This window comes from Bactrocera neohumeralis, chromosome 4 (genome assembly GCF_024586455.1).
Source record: "Bactrocera neohumeralis isolate Rockhampton chromosome 4, APGP_CSIRO_Bneo_wtdbg2-racon-allhic-juicebox.fasta_v2, whole genome shotgun sequence".
NCBI classification, from domain to species: Eukaryota; Metazoa; Arthropoda; class Insecta; order Diptera; family Tephritidae; genus Bactrocera; species Bactrocera neohumeralis.
Window position 1 is genome coordinate 73,307,512 of NC_065921.1, and position 17,664 is coordinate 73,325,175.

A 17,664-nucleotide genomic window follows, 5' to 3' on the forward strand; every position below is an offset into this window, starting at 1 on the left:
AACTCAATATAGTCTGTTCAGGGCTATCAACTAGTACAATAATAATTTTTTCCTAAACTAATTTTAAATCGAAATACCAGATCTTCCATGAAATGGTATGCCACAAAGCACAGTAAAGATTTTAAAGCAAGTTAATATGTTTAATGAAAAGAGACACTGAAAAATAAAATAAATCGGTATATAACCCATACTTCTTTCGGATGATTTATTCCTCAAAGCACAGTAAAAATGTTAGACCCAATTCTTTTTTTAATGAAAAATGCGTTGAAAAATAAAATAAATCGGTACATAGCCCAACCTTCTTTCGATTGATAATTAATCAGTTCTGATAAAAAAGGTGCAATTTTACCAAATTTCAGACTCATTTCAGGTAACTTATAGGTTAATTAATAGGTTACTTAATAGGTTACCAAAACCCATTTCAACTAAATTTTCCTTATTAGACTTTCCTAATGATTCTCCAATTCAAAATAATAGCGGAAATACTATAGTTTTCATCCGTATGTATCATACTCGAGATTGTGTGAGCAAAAACTTATATTAAGTAAGTTAATTTTTACTGTAAAGCTAATGCTTTGACCAGTGAGGGCACCTTAGCGTCGCTGTCATTGGATTGGAAACCGGTAGAAGCTCTTCTGGGTTACTATTGTTTAACTGGGTCTGACGTGAGTTTAGAGAACGCTGGTTTAGTATCATACCTGTGCAATCGCAAGATCTTTCGGGCCCAACGTAAGTCGCAAGAGAAACAACACACCTTTCGCTCTTTGCAAGGTTAGGCTTTCGCTATTTTTAGGGAAACGGTAGAGTTAAGAATCTTAAAGGGTGTCAGTTGCAATAGCTACTTAAAAACAGATAAAATAGAAAACCGTCAACACTTTATTCTTGGTTGCTCCGATATAAAGGCTGTAACAACGCGGATCACACAATCTTAGACATGTAGATGAGCTAGTGGGAACAGAAAAGAAACGTCTTGCAGATTTGTAGTTCATACAAGGCGTTTCGTGAATATTTAAAATCCATTTACTGATCAGTCCAAGTGTGATAGTCGCTTGTGTTCAGCTCTTAACCCGAGATAACTTTACAATGGTCTGTTCGTAAGCAGTCCAAGTGTCCTTAGACTTGAAGTTGAGCTTGTGGGAACAGAACAAAAACGCCTTGCAGATTTGTACATTCATACAAGGCGCTTCGTCAATATTTAAAATCCATTTACTGAAGATTTTTTTCTCAGCTTCACAAAGGACTGAGCATAAGCGGTCCTAGTGTGATAATCGCTTGAGATCAGCTCTTAACCTAAGGTAACTTCACAAAGGCCTAATCATAAGCAGTCCAAATGTATTGCTCGCTTGAGTTCAGCTCTTAACATAAAGTAACTTTCTTAAAAGAAAAAAATCGAAATTTTTTGACATTCCGAAGCGAAGAAAACTGTCTATCTTGACTTCGGCAGTGAGAGAATCATATTCTACCGGCCTTTGTTAGAAACAATTTATCTCTTTAGTGCCTTAAGCAGTCGTCAATGCCGCACCGAAATTCTCACCTGTTTGGTTGCTCGGGTATTCGCATGCATGTGACATGCTCTGAAATATTCGGCTGTGACAGCTAAACGAAGACATTAAAATGATATATGCCGAAACTCATTAACATATTATCACACATAGCATATGTCATGAATACTTTAAGACGTGTAGAACGCACGCACGCACACACGTGAACTCTAAAAAAATTATATACACACATACTTAAGCAAATATTCCCTTAGACTAGACGCGTTCTTGTAGTAGACTCCTTTCTATTTCTATGCGTTAGATGGATATATACCGAGGCGCATATCCTTAGGCCTTAGCGGCATTGTCTTAGCGCTGTTAGGTGTGGTGTGAGAAAAAATATTTAAATCTGGAAAAAACACATACGCAACATTTTGCATGCCTTATTAAAACAAAAAAGTAAATAAAATGCGTACGACTCAAGCTTATCACGCGTTCTTATCTCATTGCAGACACAACGAGTGCTTCAAATTCCCATTCAAAAGCGGGCGACAGCAGCCGACTAGACCAGACAGCAGGCATGGAAGTACTGGGAGGCAGCTAAAGCCAGCTGTAAAGTAAACAGAGACAGCGCAAACGAACTACAAACAAAAACATACAAAAAGAACAACAAAAGCAACAACAGCAACAGCAATCAAAAGCTGAAAGGAGGCTCATACGATTTTTTTCGCGTTGTGTGGCAGCAGCAACGTGTAGGCGTAACACGTTAGACAACCACGGACACACAAACGCACAGCGACTACGGTGGATTTGACGTCTCAGAAAGCATCGATTTTTCTGACTTTACTCGCTGAATGTTAACGCAGCCACCGCACATGGTGAAACGACGCAAACTGTCATTGTCACAAGCGCAGAGCACAGCAACGCCAACCGCAACAGCAGTCACCACAACAACGGCCGCGTCCATGGACAGCGCGGCAATTGCAACCACAACGCCGCCGAACACACCGCCCACACCAGCGCCGCTCAACATGATGATGACCACAGCACGTAATCACAACACACAAAACAACACGAGCGACGGCAACGGCAGCGACAGTGCGGACAACGGCAAAGACTGCAACATGGACAACACAACGTGTACTTTGATAAGCGCCAGCACAGCACCCACGCACACGACCACCGCCATGGCCGGCACCTTATTGAGCAGCAGCCAGCACACAGCCGCCTCGAATAGCGCCACAGCAGCTGCTGTTGCTGCCGCGGCTGCCGCTGCGGTGGCAGCGGTGACAGCTGCAGGCGCCAATTCAGCGCCAACAAACGCGCTGGGTCCCAGTAATGCCACCGTCAGCGCCGCAAGCAGCAATGGCGCTGTGCCAGATCACTACAGCCTGCGTTGGAACAACCATCAAAATCATATATTGCGCGCTTTCGATGCGCTACTGCAGACCAAGACGCTGGTAGATGTGACGCTGGTGTGCGCCGAGACGAGCATACATGCGCACAAAATGGTGCTGTCGGCGTGTTCGCCCTTCTTTCAACGCGTCTTCGCCGAAACGCCGTGCAAGCATCCCGTCATTGTGCTGAAGGACTTTCAGGGTTGGGTGGTGCAAGCGATCGTGGACTTTATGTATCGTGGCGAGATCAGTGTGCCACAGGAACGACTGCAGACTTTGATACAAGCAGGCGAGTCACTGCAGGTGCGCGGGTTGGTTGAAAGTTCGGTGCCAGAGCATACACCTACACCGGCAGCTTCGCCGGATGATTTTGGCATGATCGATACGTCGTTGATGTCGCCCGAACTGGAGCGTTGCTCGAGCTTCGACGATGAATCGCCGTCAATGGTAACAGCTGGCTCGAAAGTTATATTGCCATCGCGGCTATTCGGTTCGTCTGCGCGTCGGGAGCGTGAACGTGAACGCAAACGTGAGCGCGCACTCGAACGCGAATTGGAACGTGAAGCCGAAAGCGATCAGGACCTGCCACTGGATACGAGTATCAACTCAGATGTTTGCACGTCGCCTATGCCAAGACGTAAACAGGCACGTCCGCGTCGTCGCTCCGGTGATCTTTCACTCGAAATGTTAAACGAATCAGCTACATCGGCACCGGTAGAAGAGTCGCCACGTAAACAACCCCTGCCTTTAACACTGGATGAGAAGTTGGAGCAGGCTCAAGCAGAGCACTTAGAGGCTTTGAAAACTGTGATCAAAACTGAGCTGGCTGAACCGATGGACGAGGACGAGGGTGCACGCCGCGATGACAGCGGCAATGGCAATGACAGTCAAGTGAATGACGATTCGCACGAAAAGCCCTCGAACGCTTATCAATCCAGCGTAGATCAACAGCATAATTCGCGCACGGATGAGATACTTTCGCCAGCTCCATTGAATGCGGCACACTCCATGGACGTCGAAGAGGAGGAACAAGAAGATGAAAATGATGACGAACATGACAATGATAATGATCATGAGGTAATACCAGATGCTGAAGACATCGAAGAACTTATCAACGCCACCAATGAGCTGCGCCGCAAGTCCTTATCAAATCTCTCGGACGGTCCCGAAGATCTCTGCACAACGAAAAAAGACCAAAATGCCGTAAATGGCAGTCACTCGGCCTCCGACGTCGACAGCAGTCCGAATAATAATAACAACAATAATAAACTTAACAATAATAATCGCATTGTATTGTCGCTCAAAGATATACGGCAACTGAATAAGCCCTCATCCTCCTCCACACCGAATTCATCGAACAATATGCACCCTTTTGCGACGGCCAGCCTACGCGATCTGCGACTGGATCGTGCCGTCAGCACCGCAGCCGAAAATCAATGCAAAATGGACGCTCTAGAAGCGCAAATGCATGCCGCCGCCGCAGCCGCCGCGGTAGCTGCAGCCAATGGCGAGAATCCATTTCAACATATGGAACATCAGATGGATCTGTCGCTGGCCGCCGCCGCAGCAGCCGCCGCTGTGTCACATCAACAGTCACGCGAACGTGATCAGGCACTACAACGGGAACAACGTGAATTACAAGAGCAACACAATGCCTATGCGAACAGCATACTTGGACAGATGGGTATGTCGGGCATGCCGCCTTTCGGCGGACCCGGTGGTCCAGGTGGACCAGCACCACATGAACGTTTGGAGGAGAGTATGAATCGGTTGAGCAAAGAATTTGCGCCAAGTTCACCAATGAGTCTGCCCACACACTTCAATCCACCTGATGGACCGCCACATCCACCCTCGCCACTACCATTTCCGGGTATGTCTTCGGCGCTGACGTTAACGCCGCCGCACAGTAAGTACTAAGCTAGTTAGAGTAGTTATAGATATGTTATAATTGGTACCGATATAGTAGTTCAGCTGTTTCCGAAACTCAAAACTATCCAGTAGTCATTTCATAGGATTTGATTTTTTATTGCGATTTTACCAAAGCGAAACGAATTTCTTCGAGGACGGATAAGTACTATAAATAGAGTCTGTTCTAGAGGTATAAATGGAGTCTAAAGAGTTTTTCTACCATAGTAGAGCTTGGGATAGATCCCAATAGTATTTCAAAGTTGGCTTGAAACCTGTAGGTTCCTCAATTTTTGGGCAATAATTTGTGGTACACAGCCAATGGGAGAGAAAGCTTGGTCATGCTGCTTTCTTAGCTTAGGAAAGACTTTATCTATCATCCAATATGAATATCTGGTCCGTTATTGGCTCCTGGACGAGCCTCAATATGTTAATTTCCTCGGGTTAGGTAACCAATTATTACTTTGATGGTATTTAAGTCTCCCTATATGCATGAATCTCCAGACAAAGTTCTCATCCTTTCCTGCTTGCTGATACTGCTTTCAAGCACTTGACTTCGCTTTCTCCTAACAAGAGGAGCCGCCGAAGTCAATTGACAAAAACAAAGCACTTCATATGCAACAAGTTACAAGTTGTTGATGCTTGAGGAGGAGCTGGAGTAAGTAAAGTACTGAAAGTACACATCAACTGTATGAAAACAAGCGGAAATCCTTGATAATCAAATACGCCGACGTGCGCCTAATGTATGAGCACATTTATGGTGTCGGACTGGTAGCTTGCTTCCAAGTCGTTGAGCTCAACTCCGCTGTTGGCCTGCCTATATATGCACATAACCTTTCCGCAAACTGAACTCACACGCCCACATGTCACACAATCATCCGCCCATTATGCACTGCCGCAAGAAGGATGCCAGAAAAAATTATGCAACATCCTGTTGCATGGACTGCTACTGTGTCTCCCAACGCATTTTAAGCGCAACACACACACACTCAGAGCCTTCCTCCGCGCCGAGTGTAGCACGTAACTCATAGGCACCGCCGCAAATCTGCTGCAACCTCCTTGTTGTTTCTCTGCTTTTTTTATTGTTGCCATGATGACTGTTGCAATATATTTGCTTTGACAGTACGCTTGACATTCGCGTTTGCATTTGAGTGCTTAACACACTTTCTGTCAACATTACGCGCTTTGACAAGAAGGACTCCTGCATACAAACAGTACACAGAGTAGCGGGTGTGGCGCCCCTAACGGCGGCATTGCAGCGTTGAAGTGACTTTTAATAGCATTGCTGTTGCATGCTTCAGACGGGAATTATGCTATAGCTCTTTGCCATAATGTTTACTTTGATGACTGCCACATGTTGCATGCATCATCCTGTTGTGTATGCGTATGGCGCCTTGGGGAGCGAAAGCACATTAATGTTATATAATATTTCTTTTAACTTCTTCTAATGTGTCAATAAGCTTAAGGAGGTGCAGCTTTCATGACAAGCTTTGTGGCATGAATTATGTGTGTATGTGTGCGTGTGAGGATAAATGCATTGAAATCGAATTATTGGCAATTATGAACACTTCAGCAGAGACAAAGTGCTGTAGATGGTTGTGGCATAAGCTAGTAGGGGCAAGTGCACAGGAGACGCTTGTAAAAAAGTTCTCTGTTAAGAATTACGTAGATTAACTGTAATTGCACTCGAATAGAACCGTCGGATACTAACTAAATATTGATTAAATAATGAAAATATCAATAAAAAACATTATTAAATACCGGAGCGTGCTTCACAAATACAAATATTCCTTACAAGAACTTTGATCTATCGGTTTGTATGGCAGCTATATGCTATAGTGCACCGATCTGAACAATTTCTTTGCATATTGCACCGATTTTTTCGGTAATAGTTTATATCAAATTTCGTAAAGATATCTTCTCAAATAAAAAAGTCTTCCAAACAAGGACTTGAAGTTGATTGATCAGTTTGTATGGCAGCTATATTATATAGTTGTCTGATCTAGAAAATATCTTCAGATATTATAGCGATGTATTTGACAATAATCTGTACCAAATTGCGTGGATATATCTTGTCAAATTAAAAAGCTTTCCAAACAAGTACTGGATTTTGGCCGGTCATTTTGTATGACAGCTATACGAAATAGTGATCCAAACTGCACAATTTTTTCGGAGATGACACCACTATCTAAAATAATAACCCTTGCCAAATTTCTTGAAGATGTGACCCCAAATGAAGAAATTTTTCTTACAAGCAATTCGTTTCGATCGACCAGTTTGTATGGCAGCTATATGTTATAGTTGTCCGATACCGGCTATTTCGCCAAATAAACAGCTTCTTGGAGACAAAAGTGGGACTGCAAAATTTCAGATCGATATCTCAAAAAATTCTCCTCAAATCTTCACACGCTTATTCTCTCAGTAACACGATGTAGAATTGGAACACCCCTGGTATGATCTCTTTAGTTCAGTAAACTTCTAAGCACTTAGAATCGAACCCGTTGTTCGAAACACATAGAAATGACTATTTGTCAGTGGTTATTTGCCAAGTCATACGTTCGCTTAAGGACGGTCTACCCATACCCTTAACCCTACAACACAAATCTTATAGTCTCTCTCTTGAAAAAAAAACTTCTATAACAATTATCGAGTAATAATTATAGATCACAAGTTTCATAGAATTGGACAATTATTGTAAATTAAATGTGTAAGAAATCGGTCGAGTCGTAAAGGTCCTTATTGTTAATACGGCAGAAGGAATTCCCAAAGGAGGGGTGTTGTTGTTGTTGAAGTAATTTTAAGCAAAACTGCTGAACTGAAAGTCTTTAGAAGCTTACAAAATTCGGGTGCGTTCAGGTTATGTAGACCCAACTGTCGCGGGAACGGTGTTATTTGGTACTGCCGAGGTGATAGTCATGGACCAAACGAAACTCCGACTACGTTTCTTTTATATAAACAAGACTGTCGAGGGAACCATTCGGTACTGAAAAAGTGATAGTCATCGGTCAAACGAAAATCCGACTACGTTCCAATTAAACCGACTGTTGTGGGAACAGAAAGAATTCTCTAAATACATCAGAGTCTTTTAAATACTTGAGTAGTACTACGATGTCGAAGAGCTGTAGAAGATGTTAGGTATCAGACGAAAACTTTTTCCATACAGACAGCCATTGTAAAATCAAGGCCTGAACACACGAAAGCTCACAATTTCTCAAAACCCCGTAAGTTAGCGGGAATAGAAATTAAACGGCCAGTCATATTTGTAATTGCTACTTGTCGACGATTGGTGTTTTGTCGACTTAGAATATCTGGTTACAGGAATCTGGCTTCACAAAGAACTTAGCGGTCGCCGACTTCAGGATTAGCCACTGAAACGAACTTAACTCTAAAACTCGACCAGCCGTTCCTTCTTTTCGCTATTTGGCGCCAATTCGAGATAACAAATTCAGCCAGGTCCTTCTTCACCTGATATCTCCAACGGAGGGAAGGTCTTCCTCTTCCTCTGCTTCCACCGGCGGGTACTGGTTCGAAAATAGTCGTCGTATATCTCGTACATCGTTCCATCGACAGCGGTACTCGCCGTTTCTAATGCGCAATGGTCTCTCATCCGAGACGGTTGTATCCTTTTCATCCCAACGCACAACCCTGGGGAGGAATGATTCGGCTTCTCAATTCAGCTTGCCTTCAAGCGGACTTTTTTTTTGGTTACCCAAAGGATACTTGGTCTAAGATCGGAAGTCGTGAGCTGCTTAAGCCATATGTAAAAGAATCGTTTCTCGTTCCTCCCAAGTGAGTGGCGCTTAGAAACCTTTCCTCACTTGCGTGAACTTCTAAACATGTCTTTATTCTCCTATCTCTCCAAGGAGAATAGTATAAAATTACACAGGAATCTCTAACCCATATTTCTAGCGCTCAGTTAGCAATATTTTATTATTTATACTATAATAAAATACAATATTTTTTATAACCGAGTTTAGTAAAATCTCAAACAGCATCTTTGATAGGTCTAAAACATAGGCTCATAGTTTCAAGTCGCAACCATAAACAGGTCTTCAAGAATATCGCTGAATAACCATTTAATAAGTTTATCAGATGCCGATAGTTTGGTAAAGACGCCATAATGTAGAGCGCGTTGCTCACATCAACAAGTGAAATCTACAAATACTCACACTTTACTTGGCCAACTTGAAATCGCTTACAACCTGACCTATGCCACTCAATCAGCGTTATGCTGTACATTACGACAGCTAATAAAGCTAATCAATTTAATTGATTATTTCACGATTGCCGCAATCACGTGACACAAGTGCCACGAACACATATGCCGCCCTGAAACATAACAATCGTTATACGAGTACAATATATGAAACTGCCAAGGACAAAGTCTCAGCGAACACAAAGCACAGCTTTAGGCGCCAGCAAAGAGGGCGCTGTGGCACCAGTTTACGCCTCCAACGTCTCCCGCCGCGACTACGAACGATTTGCCTAACCGTCCAAAGCAGCCGACTTGTAAACAATTGAAATTATAATTCTATTAAGATTTTACGCTCGAAGTATTCTTCTACACATGCGCTCGAAACAAATGAAGCGCTGCTGACGATGACGGAAGTGGAAAAGTGGAAAAAAGGAAAAAAGTGAAAAAAGAAAGCGTCTTAAGAAAGAATATTGTGGCGAAGGAGTGACTGGCGCAGGATGCAACGCTGTAAGAATCCGTGCAACATTGTCGGCAAACGACGCAAGTGTTAGGACACCGCCACCGCTGTGTGTGTGTGCAGCGGGCGGCAGGACGCGCGCATAGCGGCGCATAATATTGACATTCCACTGAATGATTTCATAAGACTGACTTGTGCAAATACACGCATCTATTCAACGCACACATATAGATATACACAACTTTACATATGTATCTATATATAAAGGTGTATATGTGCGCAAATAGCAGCGGAACACTTCAGCAGTCGGTGCGTCCGCGCGGAGTCTGAGCAGCCTGAGATGTGGACGAGCCAAGACACAGCCATTCAATTGCGAAACAAAAGCTTATGAAAATCGCGTACAAATAGGCGTGGCGCAAGCGGTGGTGGTGGTTGCGCGGATGCTTAACAGCAGCGCCAAGACATTGTAGACGCTCTCAGCTGAAGTGGTACATTCATTGATGCAGAAGCATATGAATATATGAGATGTGTGTGGGCTTGCCTCTAGCAGGATATATGTAATCATTGGCGTTATACGCAAGGTATGGGGAGCGCGCACACATTGTTGCCGCGCGCATTAAACAGATGAAGACTGTTTTGTTACAACAATGCAAAAATGTCATATAAAATATAGAAAATCGAGTGATGAGCGCTTAAGCGCTAAGGATAAGCGCGCAAGCAATGATGGTAATCATTCTTTTTTTGAAGGATTTTTGAAAGATTTTCGAGGAGCGCTGGGTGCGCGCCGCATTTCTTTCAAATGAAAGAAAGACTTGAATAATAATTGTATGTGAATTTTGGAGGAACGGAAGTGAAATGCCGCAAAGCGGAAGATATACACATACATATGCGCTCAAGTAGATTAACACTCATATATGTACGCGTGTGCGATTTGTCTGCAGCGCGTTTTGATTTTCTTACGCTACACTTAATGCGTCACAAATGAAATCAGTCAGCCGGCAGGATATGTGTGTTTGCATGCAGTGCGGATTTAAAAAACACACACAGCACTGGCGGTAGTTAAAAAATATGATTTGCGCACCTTTGCGCTCGCATCAAAATCCGCGTTCTTCCCGCGCCACACTCCACGCCCCAGCTACAGGCGTCTTCCAGTTCTATTAGTTCGATGACTGCGCGTTGCAAAATGTCTTTGAAAAAGCGAATATATTTGAGTTAACAGGCAGCAACCGGCAAGGTGTAGGCGCATAGCCGCCAATAACTCCTTTTGTCGGCAACAAACACACGCACGCATACATGTAGACAGCCATACAAACAAATAAATTTGAGCGCAAGCAAATAAGCATGTTCCTGTTTCAATGTGAATGTGTTCTTCCAAGTCTTTATGCCGGCTTCTTAGCGCTCACCAAGTCATTGCTTTTCAACTTGTAAGTCAGCACCTTCATGTATGTCTTCATATGCCTCCACTTATTTATGCGGTAGTTAGCGGTATTTTTCATACGTCATAACATATCTGCAAACTTACGCGCCTCTACCTCGGCGCATTTCCTTAAAAATTCTTACATTTATTTTTCTACAATCCAACCATATTAAGTTTGCGGTCCTTCCTTCTGCAGTGGCATGACTTGTTACACTCATAACAGCCCTGCAGGAAATTTTTCACTTGGCAAAGAATAGTTTCTTCTTCTTCCCTGACACTAAAACTGTGTGTCGGACCGAGACAGGTCGCTATGCACTGGGTCATTCCTTTGTGTGCGTAGGCGCCCTTGATTCCTGATGATTTAACTAAATCCATGATGCCGAAAAGATCATACAATTCGTGGTTCCATTTTATTCGATATTCATCGCTCACGCGGACGGCTTCAAAGATTTTGCATAGAACAGTTCTTCAAGTGCTTTCTCATCTCGTTGCGTCATCGTCCATGTTTCTGCGCCGTATAATAGGTTGGGAATGATAAGAGGCTTATAGCGCATATTTTTTCTTCGACGAAAGAGAGATCTGAACTGGAACATGCGTCTAACCAGCTCCAACTCTGCCGGCTTTAAATAGGTCAGCCGGTAATCCATCAGCTTCGGATTCTTCTTCATCTATCGCAGCACTGCTTTCACAATTTCTGAATGTTTGTCACCAGGTTTTCATAACTGCCTTTACAGAAGCCGGTCACAAGTTTGAAACAACTTTTTAGCTGCCTTACATTAGGTTAGGTTATTCTGGTAGGCCACTACGCATAGACCGGTTTTGGTTTCTAACAGACTCTGTGGCCTCACTATCGATACCTCCTCCAATGGAGACCCCAGATGCTTACAACGTAGTATTGCCAATGCGGGACAAGTGCATAAAAGATGCTCTTTGTTTCCCTGGTGCCTTGCTCTAGACTTCTGATCAATATTTAAGACCGCCTCTCTCTTCTCTTTATTGAAAATACGTCTCTCTTCCTTACTCTTTTCATAGTATCGTTCGCTCATAGTACTCGTCACAATCGCCTGGGTGACTTTGCACACAGCGTTTTTCTCTACAATGTGGTGGAAGAAGATATTTGAAGAAACAATTTTGTTGCCCCAGAAAGCTATAAACCTCGAAATGGTTCACAAATTTTCTAAATGAAAGAAATGAAGGCGGTTGATAGTCTCCTAAGAAGGAAGTAACCAGAGCTGTATATTAAAATTTAGCGCTCGACGCTATCTTCCAGAATATAAGCCAGGCTTAAGACAAGTTAGTACATTCAAGGTCGACAAATTGCAACAAATGTTTGATATAACTTCATTCGGGTAAATAATTTTTTCGGTTTTGCAAGAACTAAGATATCTTAAGCCCTTTATACTTAAATCTATCTTTCTCTCTCTCCTTCTCTCGAATGGATTATTGGTTTATTAGACACCCTGCGGAATTCTGGCAGCAATCTAAAGTTGAAGACTATTTCCTACTGGGTCACTACCCTTCATATGCATACCATGCATGTCATACTCGCATTGCATTGCCATATACTACCTCTCTTTGTATGTTGAGAGTTTGTAAATATCTCTTAAGCTCCCCAAGCGGATATTATTAAAATGAATCGCGCCAGCAATAACAACAATAATAACAAATATAAATATAAAATGTTAACGAAAACTGACGACAATTTATAAAACCTTAAAAGTTTATTGGGGCGTACGGTACTACTCATTTGCTAACTGTTGTTTTCTAGTTTTATTGCGCTCATTTGATATTTGTGTGTGTGGGTGCGTGGATTGGTAGACGATTTTACCAAAATGTGTCTATTTTCCTACCTAAAGCTGAAAAGTTTGCTAAATACCCAAAGAGGTGCTCATACATGCCTTGTGTCTGTGGAGCTTTTAAGTCTGCCTCGGAGTTCCTGACATATGAGCGAGTGCTCGTGTCATAGAAAGACAATTTGGTATGGGTGGAAATTAAAGAAATAGCTTCATGAATTAAGAAGTATAGTTTGAAACAGTGCTGATTGATAATATATCAAATTTTAATCACTTGCACTCTGATCGAAAGAATAGGAGAGGTGCTCGAGAAGATAAAAGTTAGGTTAAGGCAATTTTGTGGGAAAACGGGGTTCTAAATTCCAACAAAACTCTTCAAAATTTCCGAAAACATGCTATTAACGAGTAATTTCAACTTCCATGCCAATTTCCAAAAGCTTTTATTATAAAAGTCGAAAGCTATCAGTTTTGAGTAGTTTTCATGGATTCAGGTTTAAACTGCAAGAATTCTATGTCAATATCCGAAAGTTCTTTTTTTAATTTCCGAAAACTTCTCGTATAAATACAATTGCTTTAACTTAAAATCCTAAAGCTCTATCTCACTTAAGCAAGCTTTGATGCTTTTCAAAAGCGTTCATTTAAGAATTATTATGTTTTACTTCAGGCTTGAACTGTTACCAAGCAGTACTTAATTTCTGAAAGCTCTCATTAAAATTTCCGAAAGCTTTCACTGAGAAATGTTTTTGTCTTGAACTGCTAAAACCACACCTCAATTTCTGAAAGCTCTTATTAAAAGTTCCAAAAGCTTTCACTAAGAAATTATTTTTTTTTATTCGGGCTTTAACAACAAAAACTCTCATGCAAATTTCGGAAAGCACTCTCCAAAATTTTCGAAAACTTTCATTTATGAATGGTTTTGTTTCGCTTCAGCGTTGAACGCTTATAACTCACATTTAAATTTCCGAAAGCTTGTATTAAAAGTTCCAAAAGCTTTGACTTATTAATAATTTTGATTTGATTCCGATTTGAATTGCAGCAACAACATCTTTATTTCCAATTGCTCCAAAATAAAATTTTCGAAAGATTTCACTTATAAATTATTCCGTTTTAATTCTTCGTCTTTCAAAAGCTCTGATAAAAAATTCTGAAAGCTTTCACTTAAAAATAACCTTTTTTATGTTTTAGTCTCGAGCGGATACAAAGCTTTCACTAATAATTTTTTTCATTCAGGTTTGCACTGATACTACTCACATCACAATTTCTAAAAGCTTTTAGTAAAATTTGCAAAAGCTTTGACTTATAAAAAATTTGTTTTGATTCAGGCTTGAACTACAGCAACAACAACTCAATTTCCGAAAGCTCTCATTAAAATTTCCTAAATAAATGATTTTGTTTTGATTCCAAAAGCTTTTACTTAAAAATTACTTTTTTATGTTGCAGCCTCCAACTCACATCACCATTTCTGAAAGCTCTCATTAAAATTTCCAAAAGCTTTCATTTATAAATGTTTTCTTCTTTTCTAATTCTAGTGCCAATAGTCGAAAGCATCTCAATTTCTGGAAGCTGTCCTTAAAACTTTCAAAAGCTTTCACTTATGAACGATTCCCAATATGCAAAAGCTCTTATTAAAGTCGCCGAAAGTTCTCATTTAAGAATCACACAAAATCATTCCAGTGTTTCATATTCAACTTTTTTCAAATATTCACAAAATTCTTTGAAATGCTCTGAACGCTAGTGTATCTATTTATTCTTCCTTTATGAGCTTAAATAGACAAAAATGTATGTTGTCTCCAATCACACACAAATCGCATTACCATTTATTCGCAGCACTTGTGAACTTCCTCGATTTATGTCACTCCCTAGAATGCTACCGTTGAGCGACTGTATTGTCGAGTATGTAAATACTCTGATTTTTCACAATTCATATTTTCCAAACACACTCCCACACCCAACCGAACGCCTCACTCACCGACAATCATATGCACGCGGTAAAGCACACATGGGCAAATTTGCTTTTTCCGCCGCAACGGCTTCCAACTTCAACTCTGACTTTTGGAAAAAAAACCGCAGTGAAGGCATCATAAATCGCGGTGCTGCAGAAAAACTATTTCACCTTCGCGAATTGCAGCAACAACGGCACATATGCATGTGTGCCTTTGTTGTTGTACATATGTACATATTGCTATGGTATGTGAGCTTTCATGAAAGCCTGTATCGACGGCTCACATGAAAGCGCGCTGCCAAAACAGGGCAGTTCGGTAGTATTGGTTGGGCGCTGTTGCACTCCTCTGTCTGCTCGTGTATCGATAGGTACGGATACGAGTACGTTTTGTATGACTCTGCAACCCATAATCAGCCCCGAGGCAGACAGACAGCCAGCCAGCACAGCTGTTTGCACCTTCGCCGTTGCAATAAATAAATAAATGGAACCACAATTGAATTTATTCTTCAACTGCGAGTTTTTTAAAAACCACCGGCTTTCGAATGTGTTGTGAGACTGGCGTATGAAAACATGCAATGCAGCTTACCGTGGTAAAGCTAGAGCCAATGGCAGGGGAAATAGTATATTGGGTGAGAAGCGAAAGTAGTGCTACGAAAAACAGTTAGTTTGTCAAATTAACTGCAAATGTGCTGTCAGCTGTCGTTAGCGGTATTATGACAGTTGGCTGGTTGAAAAACTTTTAGCCTAATGACTCTTTTACGCAAAACAGACAGACGGAGTTTCTTTGAACGAATTATAAATAGGCTGTTGTACGAGCAAGTTCAAACGAACGGTTTAAAGAGTCAGGCACAAATTTACTAGAGCTAAATCTTAAATTCCGATTTTTCATTTACTTTCAAAATAGTCTTCTTCCCTAAGATAAGGTTAGGTTAGGTTAGGTTAATCTGGTAGGCCAATAAGCCACGCATAGACCAGTTTTGGTGCTTTACGATACCAGTTGGAGTTCAATTACTAGGTCCAAGAGAATAAGTCATCATCTAGGATGCCTGCGCTTGACGCGAATTTTAAGAGACTCAGCGGCCTCTCTATCGATACCTCCTCCAGTGGATCATACCGTCTTTCTCACCAAAGATGATGTTTTTAGCTCCACGAAACCTTAGTCAAGCCAATAATGTTCTATGGGGTATACGTATTCGTCTAGTTTAGGGCGCTCCAGAAGCCTACACATGCTGAAAAGATTCAACGTATCGAAAGAACGACTCTTAGATGCATTTACTGCGGACTACATCAATAAAGCACTTAACGTCATTTTACACATAGCAACCGTGAACATTGCCGTCAGGTGCACTGCTGCGAAGTGCGCCCTAAGGCTCAGGTAAGCTGGGATACGAACAAGTACACGTCGAAAATTTCTCCTCCTTCAACTGCATTCCTGAAAACTTGGATTGCTTCGACCCATAGTGTAGTCGTGGCGGCTTTTTCTCTGATCATCTGCCATATGTGGATCGAAAATAGCCGCTGCACAAGATGCTCAATGAGCTTTCTCACGGATGGGTCTAAGCTAAGAGGTAGAGTTTTTTGTAGGAAACTCTCCGTCAATACTAGCTTTAAGCTACAGAAACACTGTTTTTTTTCAGGCAGCAGTGGCTGCTATCAAGCTTTCTGTAGACGTACTGCTAAGAAGTGCACTCTCTTACAGGAAAGTGAGCATTCAGTCCGACAGCAGAGTGACAAAACTAGCGCGGAGATCGCTAACTGTGCGTTCTAAGCTAGTCAATTAGTGGCTGCCCTTACTAGAAATGGCATCTAGCTACTTCATCATCACACTTGTTTGGGTGCCCGGTCATAGCGGAATTGCTGGCCGAGGAGCTAGCCAGAGGAGCACTCTCGCCATGCTCACATCTGGATCTATTAACCTCTTGTGCTTCCGCTCCTGTGAGACTGCAAGATCCTTTTATCTTAGAGGAGGTCGCAGGATATCTTCTGCAACTAAGATCCTGGTTAGGATCAACCACATAACCTAACCTATTATGTACTCAACAATCTTCGAACCATTTTACATGCAGGGTTTATGCGGAAAGTAATAGGACTGATTTTCTTCCGTCGCGACTGTGTTTCATAGCGTGCGCGCACCGACTGGATTCGGTAGAGAGCGTTCGTAGCTAACGAACGAGCGGCTGGTCAGTTGTCTTCGAGCACCTGGAGAGTCAGAACAAACATTTTCATTCGGTAGAGCAGAAATTCTGCGTGAAACTCGGTAAATCTGATCAAGCAGGCTTACCCAGATGATGTTTTAACAAGAAGTGTGTGTTTCGGTGTCACCAGACCTTTTTGGGAGACCGGGAATAGGTCGCTGGTGAAGACCGAAAAAATGGGCAAATCCACAGTGAAAACGATGCTAATTGTCTTTTTTGATATCAAAGGCATCGTCCACCATGAATTTGTTCCTCCTGCACAAACGCCAAGTTTAACGTGCAAGTACTCTAGAGACTAAAACGAAGGGTCCAACGCGTCCGACAAGACATCCCTGTAACATTCTCTGTAAAACTGCTATGAAGTGTGAAGAGATGCTGCCGAAAAATGCCTTTGATAAACTTTTTTCATTTATAGTTACATAAAAATTGATTGGTGCAGAGTTTAGATAAAAGCTTCAAAAGTTTAGAAAAATTTTAGACAAAAGCCCAAGGAACAAAAAAATGGATAAATCTGAAAATGAAAGATTGAAATAAGAAAAAGCTTTGGATAAAACTCCAGAAATAAAAGCTTAGATAAAAGATTGATAAAGGCTTAACGTAAAAACGATAAAATGTTGGCTTAGATAAAAGCTCTAGAATTAACAACTTAAATTGATAAAAGTTAAGAAAGAAAAGCGTTTTGCTAAAATGTTAAAAATATAAAGCTTAGATAAAAGCTCTAGAAATAAAAAGTTTAGATAAAAGCTTAATAAACGTAAAGGATTTCGATAAAATGTTACAAAATATAAAGCTTAGATAAAAGCTCTAGAAATAAAAACTTAAATTGATAAAAGCTTAAGAAAGATAAAACGTTTCGCTAAAATGTTACAAAATATAAAGCTT

At 41.5% G+C, this 17,664-nt stretch overlaps 1 protein-coding gene across 1 annotated transcript in view; it reads left to right on the forward strand.

Moving 5' to 3' along the window:
- Positions 1 to 1,999: 1,999 nt before the first annotated feature.
- The window catches only part of LOC126756166 (protein jim lovell), a 29,613-nt gene continuing 13,948 nt past the window's right edge, over positions 2,000 to 17,664 (forward strand). The window contains exon 1 of the mRNA XM_050469019.1: positions 2,000 to 4,784. Within this exon, the coding sequence (XP_050324976.1) occupies positions 2,336 to 4,784 (2,449 nt within the window). The 5' untranslated portion in view covers positions 2,000 to 2,335. The remainder of the gene's footprint in view (positions 4,785 to 17,664) is intronic.